The sequence below is a fragment of the Tinamus guttatus genome, unplaced genomic scaffold (genome assembly GCF_059628265.1).
Source record: "Tinamus guttatus ecotype Peru unplaced genomic scaffold, ASM5962826v1 Tinamus_guttatus_pri_ptg000087l, whole genome shotgun sequence".
NCBI lineage: Eukaryota > Metazoa > Chordata > Aves > Tinamiformes > Tinamidae > Tinamus > Tinamus guttatus.
In genome coordinates, this window is record NW_028288621.1 from 337,081 (window position 1) to 349,275 (window position 12,195).

Below are 12,195 nucleotides of genomic sequence, written 5' to 3' on the forward strand. Positions count from 1 at the left end.
ACTCCAGCAGTTGTTCCTGCCAACTGCTTCCCTGGACTTTGCTCACAAGGAGCAACTTGGAGAAGCAGGGCCTTACAGCAGATGCTGCAAAGGTGAAGACGAACAAGAGAAAAAAACTATCTGTTCAAGCCAGGATAACATTCAAATGCAGCAAGCACAACAGGCGGAAAGCACCTGCTACCTGGAGAGGGGCTGCAAGGCCCTGTGTGCCTACAGACACCCACCAGCCTTCTCCATCCCTACGGCATCACTCCTAGTCTCCTAAGAGCAGGAGACCCATGGGTAGGCAGGCCAAAAGCAGAGCCTTGTCCTGGCTTTCTATGTTCTCAACCCCAGGGACGGAGGCCCAGGCAGGGCCCAGCTTGCTCTCTTTCTGCACAGCTGCTCTGTGCTGACCAAGAGTTGACCCATGACTCCACGTGCCCCCAAGCAGCCTGCTCAACAAGGACACTCACAGCTCCTCCGAGATGCCCAGATATTGATGGATGGGGCCAGGATCAACAACGCCCTTCATCTTCACCTCGGGCAGCTCCTTGAAGCAGCTATGGGGCAGCTGAGAGGCAGCGTAGGTCGCTGTGTCGCATGACACTACCCCAGGATAGCACTCCATCAGCCGGGCTGCCAAGTTCACCTTCTGGCCGATGACTGCCACAGAGAGAGAGCGCACATCGACATGCTTAGGAGCCCAACCCACTGCAGCCTCCAGGGCCAACGGCTGCCTGGCCTGCAGCACAGGCAAGCCCCCGACCCCTGGGAGCGCAGCGCAAAGGGCAGCAAGGCCCCATTCCCCCCACCACAGTGCCCCCGCTCTGCTCTGCCATCCCCGCTAGACCACAGGCCTGGCCCTAGGCCCGGCCCAGCAGACACGGGCCACGGGCTGCTCCCTGCCGCTCCGCCGCTTCCTTTGGCGCGCGGCTCTGCCTGCACAGAGCCCCCAGGCGCGCGCTCCTCGGGTGACCCAGTCCTACCTGTGTACTCGTGCCTCACGCGGTGGCCGACGACTCCACAGAACACCGTCCCGGTCGTGACCCCAACGGACACCGCCCTGGCACACACAGAGAGGGACAGGGATTCAGCAGGGTCCGGGCACAGCCCTGCCTGCCCACCTCCCTTCACGCCTGCCCACCTCCCTTCACGCCTGCCCACTCACTCGATCTTCGTGAACCTCGAGACGCACGCCTTGGAGATTCGGAGAGCACTTTCCAAGGCGTGGATGCTCTTGCTGGGCACCTTGTCTCCAGGGAGTCCAAACACACACAGCAGCGTGCAGCCCTGCCAAGGATGGAGGCAGCGCACCTTGAGACAAGGGCGACAGCAATCAGCTCTTTCCAAGTGATTCCAGGCTCCGTGGAGCCCAGTGGAGCTTCAGAGCAGCCTCAAGCAAAAGCCTGCTGATCCCAGCACCAAGGCAGAGCTGCTTTGCTTTTGCCCATTGCTCAAGAGGCAGAGCCACTTCCCTTTGCTTCGCTGCCCACACTTTTGTGGGGTGCACAGCTCCCCCACACTCACTTTGTCAAACAGGCAGATTTTGTTGATCTCGCCCTTGTAAGGACAGATGATATCCGATATAATGACGCTGCTGTCCTGGATCCCCTTGCACATGTGCTCTAAGCTGACGTCCCTTGCAAAGTGCAGCTTGACAAAGAGGCAGCTGATCGGACGCAGCTCAGATAAGCAGTCCAGCGTCTGTCCGTCATTGATGTGGAGGACAAGAGCAGGAGAGTTTCAGCAGCCGCCTCTGCCTGAGGCCCCGCTGCCTGCAGCAGTGACCAGGGCAGAGCGCACGGCTGGGCAGGAGCAGGTGCTGTCAGAGCAAGGAATAAATCCTCCCCTCTGGGCAAAGCCAGCATCAGCACAAGCAACACAATCCTGCAATGAATCACTAAGCAGAGAAATGACTGCCAGGAACACACCACCTTGCTACAGGTATGGACACAACAGGCCACCCTCAGTGATGCTCTTAGGAATCCAGGGGAAGCTCCTTCTTAGCCCACAGGCATGTCCAGAGCCGTAGCACTGGAAAACGCAGAGGGAAATCCACCTCCCACCACCCACCTCTCTCTGCAGGAGCACCGGGCGGGCAGGCTCCTGGCATGGGCCACTCAGTGCCCAATAGCCCCAGGCTCTCTCTAAGCCAGCCTTTTCTTTGCCTGCTTTCTCGAGAACTCCCTCTGTGCAGTGCACAAGCCCTCCTCCCCTCCCAAAATGCATCTCCCAGCAGCTCAGGCTTACCTTCCGCACAACAGTTGCTGGGATGTACTTGTGCAGCTGCTTCCCCAGAACATTATAAGGGGGTAGGGTTACAGCAGGCCTCAGGATGCCTAAGGGAGGAAGAGCCACGTGGTCACGGGTGCCATGGTGCCATGAGCCTGCCTAGGAGGGTGCTGGGAAGCAGGGGCTGGCACGGGAACGCAGGGAAAACAATTCTTCTCCACTGGCATCTCTGTTCCTCTTGCAGGTGCTCAGCCAGAGCAGCCCCCTTCTAGGAGGAGGGAGCAGCCAGCCCCTGGATGAAGCTCACAGGCATGAGCACTAAGCGCAAGCGAGAGAGGGCACAGGGCATTCCTCGCTGGCCCCTGGAGAAGCCCACCCCTATCTTTCTGGGTGGCCCCAGAAGAGCACAGAGTTGGCCCTTACCTGCCCGTTGAGGCACAGAGGAGTTCAGCCGGCCTCATTTCACTTGGGGCAAGATGTCTTCATATTCACCCTCAAACACCTGGTCCATGCCTGTAGCCTAAAGGCACAGAGAACAAAAAGGGCTCAAGAACAGCTCCATGACCCACAGAGGACGAAGGCCAAAGCCTTCCAGGTGCCCCGACCCCCTCCTCAAACCCAGTAAGCAGAGTCCAGTGCTATCCCTGAGATAGAAGGGCAATAGCTACAGCTCCCCATCTACATCAACACCTGCCACTCCATCCACCTTCATCTCCTCAGCCTTCTCACACCTTCCAAACTCAGGCCCACATCTAGGGCCTCCAAATTGCTCTAGAGGCCATCCCACCCACCTTCACTGCAAATCCATCAAGTCTCCTTGTCCTGATCCTGCTCAGGTCACAGAGCTCCCAGCAGCGGGCTGACAGGATAATGTCGCTCGCATTGGCAGCATGTTGGGCCTGCCAAACGTCATCCACAGCCTGGCCAAGGATCAGGAAGCGCCTCTCCTTTCCATCTCCCACAGTCACATAGGACATGTGCCCTGCGGAGATCCCTGTTGGGGAGAGACAGGCAGAGCTGAGGCACACAGCCTTTGCACCTCCCCAGCCCCCCACAGTTGGACTCTTCCCAGGCTCCATTGGAAACTCCACCATGGGCTCAGCACACTGGCACTTGTGCTCACTCTCTGCATGGTTTGCATGCAGGCAGCTCCTAAATGGCTGCCTGAGAACATACAGGGGCCTCCCACAGCAAAGACTTGCAGCCGCCCGAGCAGGGAGGGATCAGCACCTCTCCCCAACGCTGCAAAGTGCCCTGCGGCTCTGCACAGCCCCACGCACGCCTCTGCGCCCGCTGCAGCCAACCCAGCACTCCCCATACCTATCTTGAGGCACAGCTTCAGGCCCACATCTGTCTTCCGCACCCTGTACATCTGCTGGATCCGCTGGCTACACCTCAGCACCAAGCTGATGGTGTCGCTCACCTGGGCTTCATTTACTCGCCACAGCACTAGCACTGCATCCCCTAGGGAAAGCAAGGACATAGGGAAGGCTCCCTCCAGGATAGCACTCCATCAGCCGGGCTGCCAAGTTCACCTTCTGGCCGATGACTGCCACAGAGAGAGAGCGCACATCGACGTGCTTAGGAGACCAACCCACTGCAGCCTCCAGGGCCAAGGGCTGCCTGGCCTGCAGCACAGGCAAGCCCCCGACCCCTGGGAGCACAGCCCAAAGGGCAGCAAGGCCCCATTCCCCCCACCACAGTGCCCCCGCTCTGCTCTGCCATCCCCGCTAGACCACAGGCCCAGCCCTTGGCCTGGCCCAGCAGACACGGGCCACAGGCTGCTCCCTGCCGCTCTGCCGCTTGTGATTGGTTACACACAGCTGTCTTTGCGCAATGTGACGCACGGGATTGGTTGTTGCTAGCCGCTCACGCGTTTATTTGATTGGCCTGTACATAAGCCACACCTCCCCAAACTTGCTTTCAGTTTCGTTCCTTGCTGCTTCCTCTTTTCTGCAGCTCATGACCTACAGTAACCCTGTCCCCTTTTTGTTCTTCAGCCAGCCAACCCTTCCCTAAGGCCTTTTCAATCGTATTAGACATACATTTCAACAAGCAAGATACAATTAACACAACATCAACAAAACACAATATCAACACCACCATCCCTGCACTTCGGATTAACAATTGTAACCATCCTGAAATTCCCCATCCACTTAACAAGTTGTCACATTGGTCTCCTGTTCCACAAAGCCAACAACTCTTAACTTGGGTATAACTAACAATCTGCTTTAAGAGCATGACATATTCATTACATCAGTATAGCCTCCCTTGCCTGAGGTGTCAGGGAGACACCCACTAAGGCTTCCTTTAAGCGATCAAGGAATGACATGTATGACTCCCCACTCACTTGTTTCTCCCATATCAAAGCAAGTTTCTTTTACCATATCCGCTTCCCCTCCGCTCTCAGTCCCCTTTTTAAGCGTCTCAAGATGATCCAGTAAGCCTTTGGCCCAGCCAGGCCGTTCTTCATTCTCGGGTGGAGGGTCCGGCAATGGAGGCGCGGATGGAGCAGGCGCAAGTTGCTCCTCAAACACCAGCATCTTCCAATGCCACGGTGGCCCTGTGCCTGAAGTGCTCGATAGGATAGACAAGACCAACTTCCATGTAGTCGTCAGGTCTCTCACATTTTTATCCTCGCTGGTGATGCGATCCCAAAGCTGCCGCCCCACGTCTTCCCATGTTTCCACATCGAATACTAGGTGGGGCTTGGCTTTGAACCCATTCTCTCTGCACCAGATTGAAAGCTTGCAGAGGGTCTGTTCATCATGCTTAATTCATCTCTTAGAGAGAATATGTTGGAGGAGCTTGGGGCTTTGCAAGTGTCCCTTGTCTCGTGCCCATTTGCATAGCTCATAAAGCTTCTTCATACTCACGCTGGCCTCTCGCTTAGCGAGAATTTGCCCCAGCAAAGTGAGTGCCGCCTCTCGATACATTGTCTCGCCCTTCTCTTTTCCTTTCTCGGCAGTCTTACCACAGTAGGTCTGTGCCTTTTGCGTGCTCTATCTGGGCCGACCTTCTGCCTCTGACTTCCAACCCTTCGTCTGTCTCCTTGACCCATGTCCTCGGGATGCAGATTCAAGGGTTCTCAGTGCTTAGGCAAGCTGCATTAAAGCATAGTTCCAGTGTCTCTGTTCGAGTGCCAGATGTTGGAAGTCAGCTGGAGTCAAGATGTACACTCAATGTGAGTTAAGAATCTTACTCGTTTATTTAACTCAATAACAGCACTTTTATACAGTTTAACCTCGCCCACGTGGTGTGCACGCGCCTCAAACAGCTCCCTATTGGCTACAGCCCATGTTCGTGTATACGTATCATTGGCTGGCGTTATGTTTCCGTGCCTTGGATTACAACAGGGCTCCTCCCAATTTGCGGTTGCCTAGGCATCCGGTTTACTTCTTTAGGCAGCCTAATTCCCTCTTGTTACCGGATCAAGGAAAGGTTAGGGGCAAGTCTCCACCTGAAGGCCTGGGTTGTACAGGTCCTCCGGGAGAGCATGGCCCCAGCTGTCTAACCATTCCTCTATAGGTGCCTGGTTGCCAGCTCTCACCTGCAAAGCTTTAACCTCTGGAGGCAAGGAGTGAGTTGTGAGTGGTTGGGACTGCAGCTCTTTTTTGGACTTTCTGTGACTTTTTAGGTGTGCGGTGCCATATGTTGCCTTGGGCAAAAAGGATATGTTTTCCTTGTGGAGGGACATCAGGACATGCTCGTGTCCCTCTCACCTATGAATCCAGAAGTGACTCTTGGGGAGCACTCAGGACGTACAGGCCAACCATGAGCTCCCCCCACCGCACGGCGGCCCTCACGCCTGGACCCACCCGGGCCCGCTGCTGCCGCCGCCTCAGATGGTGCCATGGAGGAGCCGGCACCGAGAGCGGAGGAGCAGGGAGTGAGCGCGGCAGAGGGCGCGGGTGGCTGCAGGAGGGCGGCCCGGAGCGCGCAGAGGGGCCGTGGCGGCCCCAGGGCAGCCCCTCACCCGCCCCCTCTGGCTGTGGTACCCCGGGGCAGGGCTGCCTGTGAGGGAAAGCAAAGCCTTTAAAGGAAGTTTCCACAGGGCTTGAGCCGCTGCAGCTAGAAAAGCCCCTGCTCTGCATCCGCCTGGTGCAGAGGGCATCAGCATCACCCAAACTGATGCATTTTTGCTGCGCAAGGAGGGCAGCTCCAGGCAGCCTGAACTGATCCCTGCTGATAGGCAGTCCCTGAGCTGCCTGCAGCGGCAGGAAGTGCTCCAAAGCAGGTCTGAGTACCGTAATTCAGTGTAATTTGCTTCCTGATCACAGCTTGCTTTGGTTAGCTTCATTCCTCGGGGGGGGAAAAAAAATAATAAAAAAAAGTAATCATCCTGAAAAGACCTTAGAAACCTTTTAAGATAACCAAGGTGACACTTACAGGGAGAGTTTGTATCATTTTAATGGCTTATGTACATCAAAAATAATGTTTGACATGGAGTGTTTTATCTGTAACTGCTTTCCAGTGGGCAATGGGAGTTAGGTGTGACACACGCTCCAGGGAAAAGTGTAGAGTTACCATTGGGGGGGCTTTTAAAGCAAAGCAGTGCTTAGAAATCATGTTTACTTTGTACTTAATTACGTCAGCCATTTGCATAGCCCAAAATGGTTAAAGATTTTTTGTTATTATTATTTTTTAAACAACCTAAGGGCAAAACCTTGGGAATCACCAGCTTGCACAGTTCTAAAGGGGGTTACATGTCTGTGCTGTCTACATCCCCGCGCTGTTACCACTCCTAAGTGAAAAATTTCAGGTGGAAAAGCTCGTTGATTTTAATGCATCTTTCAAAATCTGCCACCCCCTTGCATTCTTCCCAGGCAGGGCTCTTCCCAACGGGATGTTCCACACTGCCGGGGCGAGGGAGGGCCCATCGGATACAGACCCAAACTCTGCTCTTCCGGGGAGCCCTGCCCTGGAGCCCTGCTTGTTGTGCAGCCCAGTTTCCACACAGCAGAACTAGAGGGGTTTTAGTTGCTTACATTGGTTGTGTGCTGATAAACAAACCCCTCCTTTAAATGTCGCTCCTCGTTTGAAAGTTTGTCAGGAGTGTTTGAACCTGGGTGCCCTATGGAGGTGCGGAAGTTTTTTCCCTGTCTCTGTATTGAAGCTGAACAGGTTTTCGTGCTTACCTCATCTACAAGAAAAGCTGAGGGGGAAACACTAACTTTGAAAGATTTTTTTTTAATGTGTTGTTTTTCTGAAAGCTGCTTGTAGGTGCAGAAGTGGATCCGCATTTACCAGCTATTAGTTGCCCCTCTACCAGTCAGGAGAATTTTAGAACCAAAGTGCCTCAGTCAGGCAGAAATTCCTTCTCAGCTGACTATACATGATTCAGATAAATATATTTGAATGTCCTTCTTTTCTTAGGAACCTTCATTAAGACAATATCTCAATGAAAATGCTTCATCATCAATGGAAGAAATGATTCCACCTCTTTCGGATACCTCATTGTCCTCAGACATGCTTCCACCCTTTTCCTTTGAGATGGAATTTAACTTTACCAGGTAATATATTCCTATGTTTCCTATGTCTGGTCATTTAATACCTTTAAAAAGGAAGTGTAATAGTATATACAGTGAATGGTGCTATGTTAAATCTGCAGCTGAAATGCTACAAAAGAACCGTGATTACATTAACCTTAACGTCCGCACCCTAGAAGTGGGGTGACTTTTCCAGAGAAGGTCATCCGCTCCTATAAAAATCCTACCTCTTTTCCGACCTCTCTTGGGATTTCTCCTTCACTTGATTGATGATTAGTCATGTCACTAAATGGTGCTTTAAAGAGTTTTCAGATGGGTGGGAATTAGAGAATAATCGTGACTATTCCTGTGATAGTCTGAGGGCGTTAAGAAAACTTTCTGTTAGCCACTAGTTGTTTACCGAGCAATAGTCAGGGATTAGTGCCGAGATGACCATGAAGATATTGGCTGACATTCAGCCACTGAAATTCTTCAGCTTTGGATTTGAAGCCAGAACCCCCCTCCAAAAATCTTAGACTATTTAATTGTGAGGAGTAGAAATCATTTGCTTAAGACATAGAGATAATTTATTTAAAGGGAGAGTCTGCCTGGCCATTTTAGTGGATTTTTAGTCTCCTGTGTCCCATGATTAAAATAAATAATTAAAAACTGTTTAACTTGACATTTGGGTGAAATAAAGTCCTTGGGTGAAATAAAGTCCTCGTTTATATGCAGAATTCAAAAAAAAAAAAAAGGGGGGGGGGACTAGTAATTAGCGCATATAAAGAAGCTGATAGCATTCTTAGCTAGAAGAATCCACTATGATCTCAGTATTTAAGTAGGATACATGGCATTAAACAATATGTACTTAATCTGGTATACCATCTATTTTGTAGTCTATAGTGATTTTAAAGAACCCCGATAATTTAATCTTTTTTAAAAAAAATGTTTCAATATTGGCAGGTGGAAATAGCTACCTGTGGGGTGGCTACAGCAGGCTGGAGACCTTCTTGCCCGGGCACATGCTGCTCGGCAGCAGAAAGGTCCGTGCCCGGCCACGCAGACGTGTCCGTGGCAGTGTGGACATTTCTCCACGCGCACTGCACCAGCCTTGGCACCTGCAGCCAGGATGGGCTGCTGAGTGTGGGGCTGCCACCAGGCTGCAGCCATTTGCACAGCTCCCACCGCCAACAGCAGCCCTTTCCACCCCTCTGGGCTGGCCTCAGAGGCTGCTGGGGGCCTGATATTCTGGACACCAGCTTGAATGTCAAAGTTTCTGAAGAGACAGGTCAAAAAAAAAAAAAAAGAGTAGGGGTGGATTTTCAACCCTGGCAAAATAATCCAAGAAACTGAAGACCCACCAGCTGACTCTTTCATGCATGAGTTGAGAATGTTATCTACTTCTCTGCAAGAAGAACTTTGAACATCTGTCTGCTGAGCCCTTCACATTGACCCCTTGGGTACAATGAGGCCTCCTCCCTATGACACTGATGTACTGAGAAGCACTGGCTGTAAAAGGGCCCTGGAGGCCTGATGCCTCCTGGATGGGGTGACACGATCTCCTTTAGGCATGGCCACGTAAGGATTCCTGCTTGAATTCTGGCTGATCAGTCATGCCCTGTGGGGTGGGGAGAGACCACAGTGTAGCCTTGAAGAAGAAGGGCCTTGTAGGAGAGAAATCACGAGGTGCCAAAACCTCATCTGAAAGGTGTCAAATCTCTGGGCAAATACTGCAAAGGAGGGACTCCAATATCTTCCTGCTGGTGCATTTGGCTTCTGCAGGCAGTGGCAGTGAAGAGTTTCCTCCGTGGAGACACTGGAGCCTCCAGTGCCCAGACAGAGCTCTAGGCTGTGATGCACAAGTGCCTGCAAATTCTGGGCAAGTTCTGTGGTGCTGAGCCACAGGCACTCGCAGCCCTTGGTGTGCAAAGGAGAGCCCAGCGGCTCCTGCTCTCGCAGTGCAGGAGGGGAGACTGCAGGGGAGAGCAAGGGGCACAGCCTTGCCTCCTGCTGCAGGAAAGTTTCTCAGCATGGGAGCTGGCTTGGCTGCTGTAGCCAGAGCACCGCAGCAGCCTGCTCCCTCCTGGGCTTGGCCGCAGCAAGGGAAGCCGTCGCTGCTGAGGGGTCAGCACTGGGGCCTGCCCTCAGGAGCCCTTTCTCATACCTTCTCCAGGCAGAACCTTGTCGAGACCACAGTGCTCTTCTCCATCACTGACATTTTGACATTAGGGACTTATAGGAGATGTGAAGGTGGGGGGTAGCCTCAGCTGCAGTGACTATGAGTTAGTGGAGTTAAGGATCCAATGAGGAGGAGGCAGGGCTGTAAGTAGCCTTGCAACAATGGACTTCAGGAGGGTCAACTTAAGTCTCTTCAGAGACCTCCTCGGAAGAATCCCATGGGCTAGAGCTGTAGAAGGAAGAGGGGCCCAAGAGAGCTGGTTGGTTTTCAAGCGGCACTTCCTCCATGCCCAGCAACAGTGCATCCCTGTGTGTAAGAAGTCAGGCAGAGGGGGCAGGAGACCTCCGTGGATGAGCAGGGAGCTTGTGGCAATGCTCAAGCAGAAGAAGGTGGTATACAGAATGTGGAAAAAAGGTCAGACGCCCTGGGAGAAATACCGGAACGCAGTCAGGGAATGCAGAGATGTGACAATGAAAGCTAAGGCACATTTGGAACACAATCTGGCAAGGGACGTTAAAAATAATAAGAAAAACTTCCTCGAATATATTAACAGCAAAAAGAAGATTAGGGAAAAGGTGGGTCCGATGGTGAAGGGGATGGGCACCCTGGTTACAAATAACACAGAAAAAGCAGAGTTGCCGAATGCGTTCTTTGCTTTGGTGTTTACCAAGGGCAGCCCTTTAGAGTCCCAGGCCCTAGGGACAAGACAAGAAGCCTGGAGAGAGGAAGTCTTGCCTTGGTTAGAGGAAGATGGGGTCAGAGAGCACCTAAGGAAACTCAATACCCACAAATCCATGGGCCCTGATGGGATGCACCCCAGAGTTCTGTGGGAGCTGGCGGATGTCAGAGCTAAGCCACTCTCCATCATCTTTGAAAGATCCTGGAGAACAGGGGAGGTGCTGGAGGACTGGAAGAAGGCCAATGTCACACCAGTCTTCAAAAAAGGCAAGAAGGAGGACCCAGGCAGCTACAGGCCAATGAGCCTCACCTCTGTCCCCAGAAAAGTGATGGAACAGCTCATACTGGCCGTTGTCTCCAGGCACATGGAGGACAAGAAGGTGCTCAAGAGTAGTCAGCATGGATTCAGCAAGGGGAAATCTTGCTTGACTAACCTGATAGACTTCTATGGTGGAATGACAGGCTGGATAGATGAGGGGAGAGCGGTGGATGTCGTCTATCTCGAGTTCACCAAGGCTTTTAACACTGTCCCTCACAACATCCTCCTGGGCAAGCTCCGACAGTGCGCGATAGATGAGTGCACAGTGAGGTGGATTAGGAACTGCCTGGATGGCAGAGCTCAGAGGGTGGTGATCAGCGGTGCAGAGTCTAGTTGGAGGCCTGTAGCTAGCGGTGTCCCCCAGGGGTCAGTCCTCGGTCCAGTTCTGTTCAATTTATTCCTCAATGATCTGGATGAAGGCACAGAGTGCTCCCTCAGCAAGTTTGCTGATGATAACAAACTGGGAGGAGTAAGTGATACCCCCGAGGGCTGTGCTGCCATCCAGAGGCACCTGAACAGACTGGACAACTGGGCAGTGAAAAACCTCATGCAATTCAACAAGGCCAAGTGCAAGGTCCTGCACCTGGGGAGGAATAACCGCAGACACCAGTACAGGCTGGGGACTGACCTTCTGGAGAGCAGCCCTGCAGAGAGGAACCTGGGCATCATGGTGGACGACAACTTGACCATGAGGCAGCAGTGTGCCCTCGTGGCCAAGAATGCCAATGGGATCCTGGGGTGCCTTAAGAAGAGCATCTCCAGCCGGTCGAGGGAGGTGATCCTGCCCCTCTACTCAGCCCTGCTGAGGCCACATCTGGAGTATTGTGTCCAGTTCTGGGCCACACAGTACAAGAGGGATGTGGAGCTGCTGGAGAGAGTCCAGCGCAGGGCTACAAGGATGGTCAGGGGCCTGGAACATCTGCCCTGTGAGGAGAGGCTGGGGGAGCTGGGCCTGTTCAGCCTGGAGAGGAGAAGGCTGAGAGGGGATCTAATCAGTGTCTATAAGTACCTCAAGGGAGACAGTGAGGAGGATGGTGTTGGCCTCTTTTCAGTGGTGGCCACTCACAGAACTAGAGGTAATGGCCACAAACTGAAACACCAAAAGTTCCACAGGAACTTAAAGAAAAAATTCTTAACAGAGAGGGTGACAGAGCACTGGAACAGGCTGCCCAGAGGGGTTGTGGAGTCTCCTTCTCTGGAGATCTTCAAAACCTGCTTGGACGCAGCCCTGTGCCACATGCTGTAGGTGACCCTGTGTGTGCAGGGGGGTTGGACTAGATGATCTCTAGAGGTCCCTTCCAACCTTAAGCATTCTATGATTCTGTGATTCTATACCA

General features: G+C 52.9%; 1 protein-coding gene and 1 pseudogene across 1 annotated transcript; one reads left to right on the plus strand and one right to left on the minus strand.

Moving 5' to 3' along the window:
- Positions 1–12,195, plus strand: part of LOC148595509 (ATPase family AAA domain-containing protein 2-like) — a 398,768-nt pseudogene that overhangs the window by 223,366 nt on the left and 163,207 nt on the right.
- Positions 452–4,601, minus strand: LOC148595520 (adenylate cyclase type 10-like). The gene is made up of 9 exons (XM_088520360.1): positions 4,565–4,601; positions 3,535–3,678; positions 3,006–3,208; positions 2,707–2,734; positions 2,233–2,321; positions 1,510–1,686; positions 1,151–1,272; positions 969–1,045; positions 452–645 (listed from the first exon to the last, which is right to left on the minus strand). Exons 1-9 carry the CDS (start codon positions 4,599–4,601, stop codon positions 452–454), a joined length of 1,071 nt encoding a protein of 356 aa, XP_088376486.1.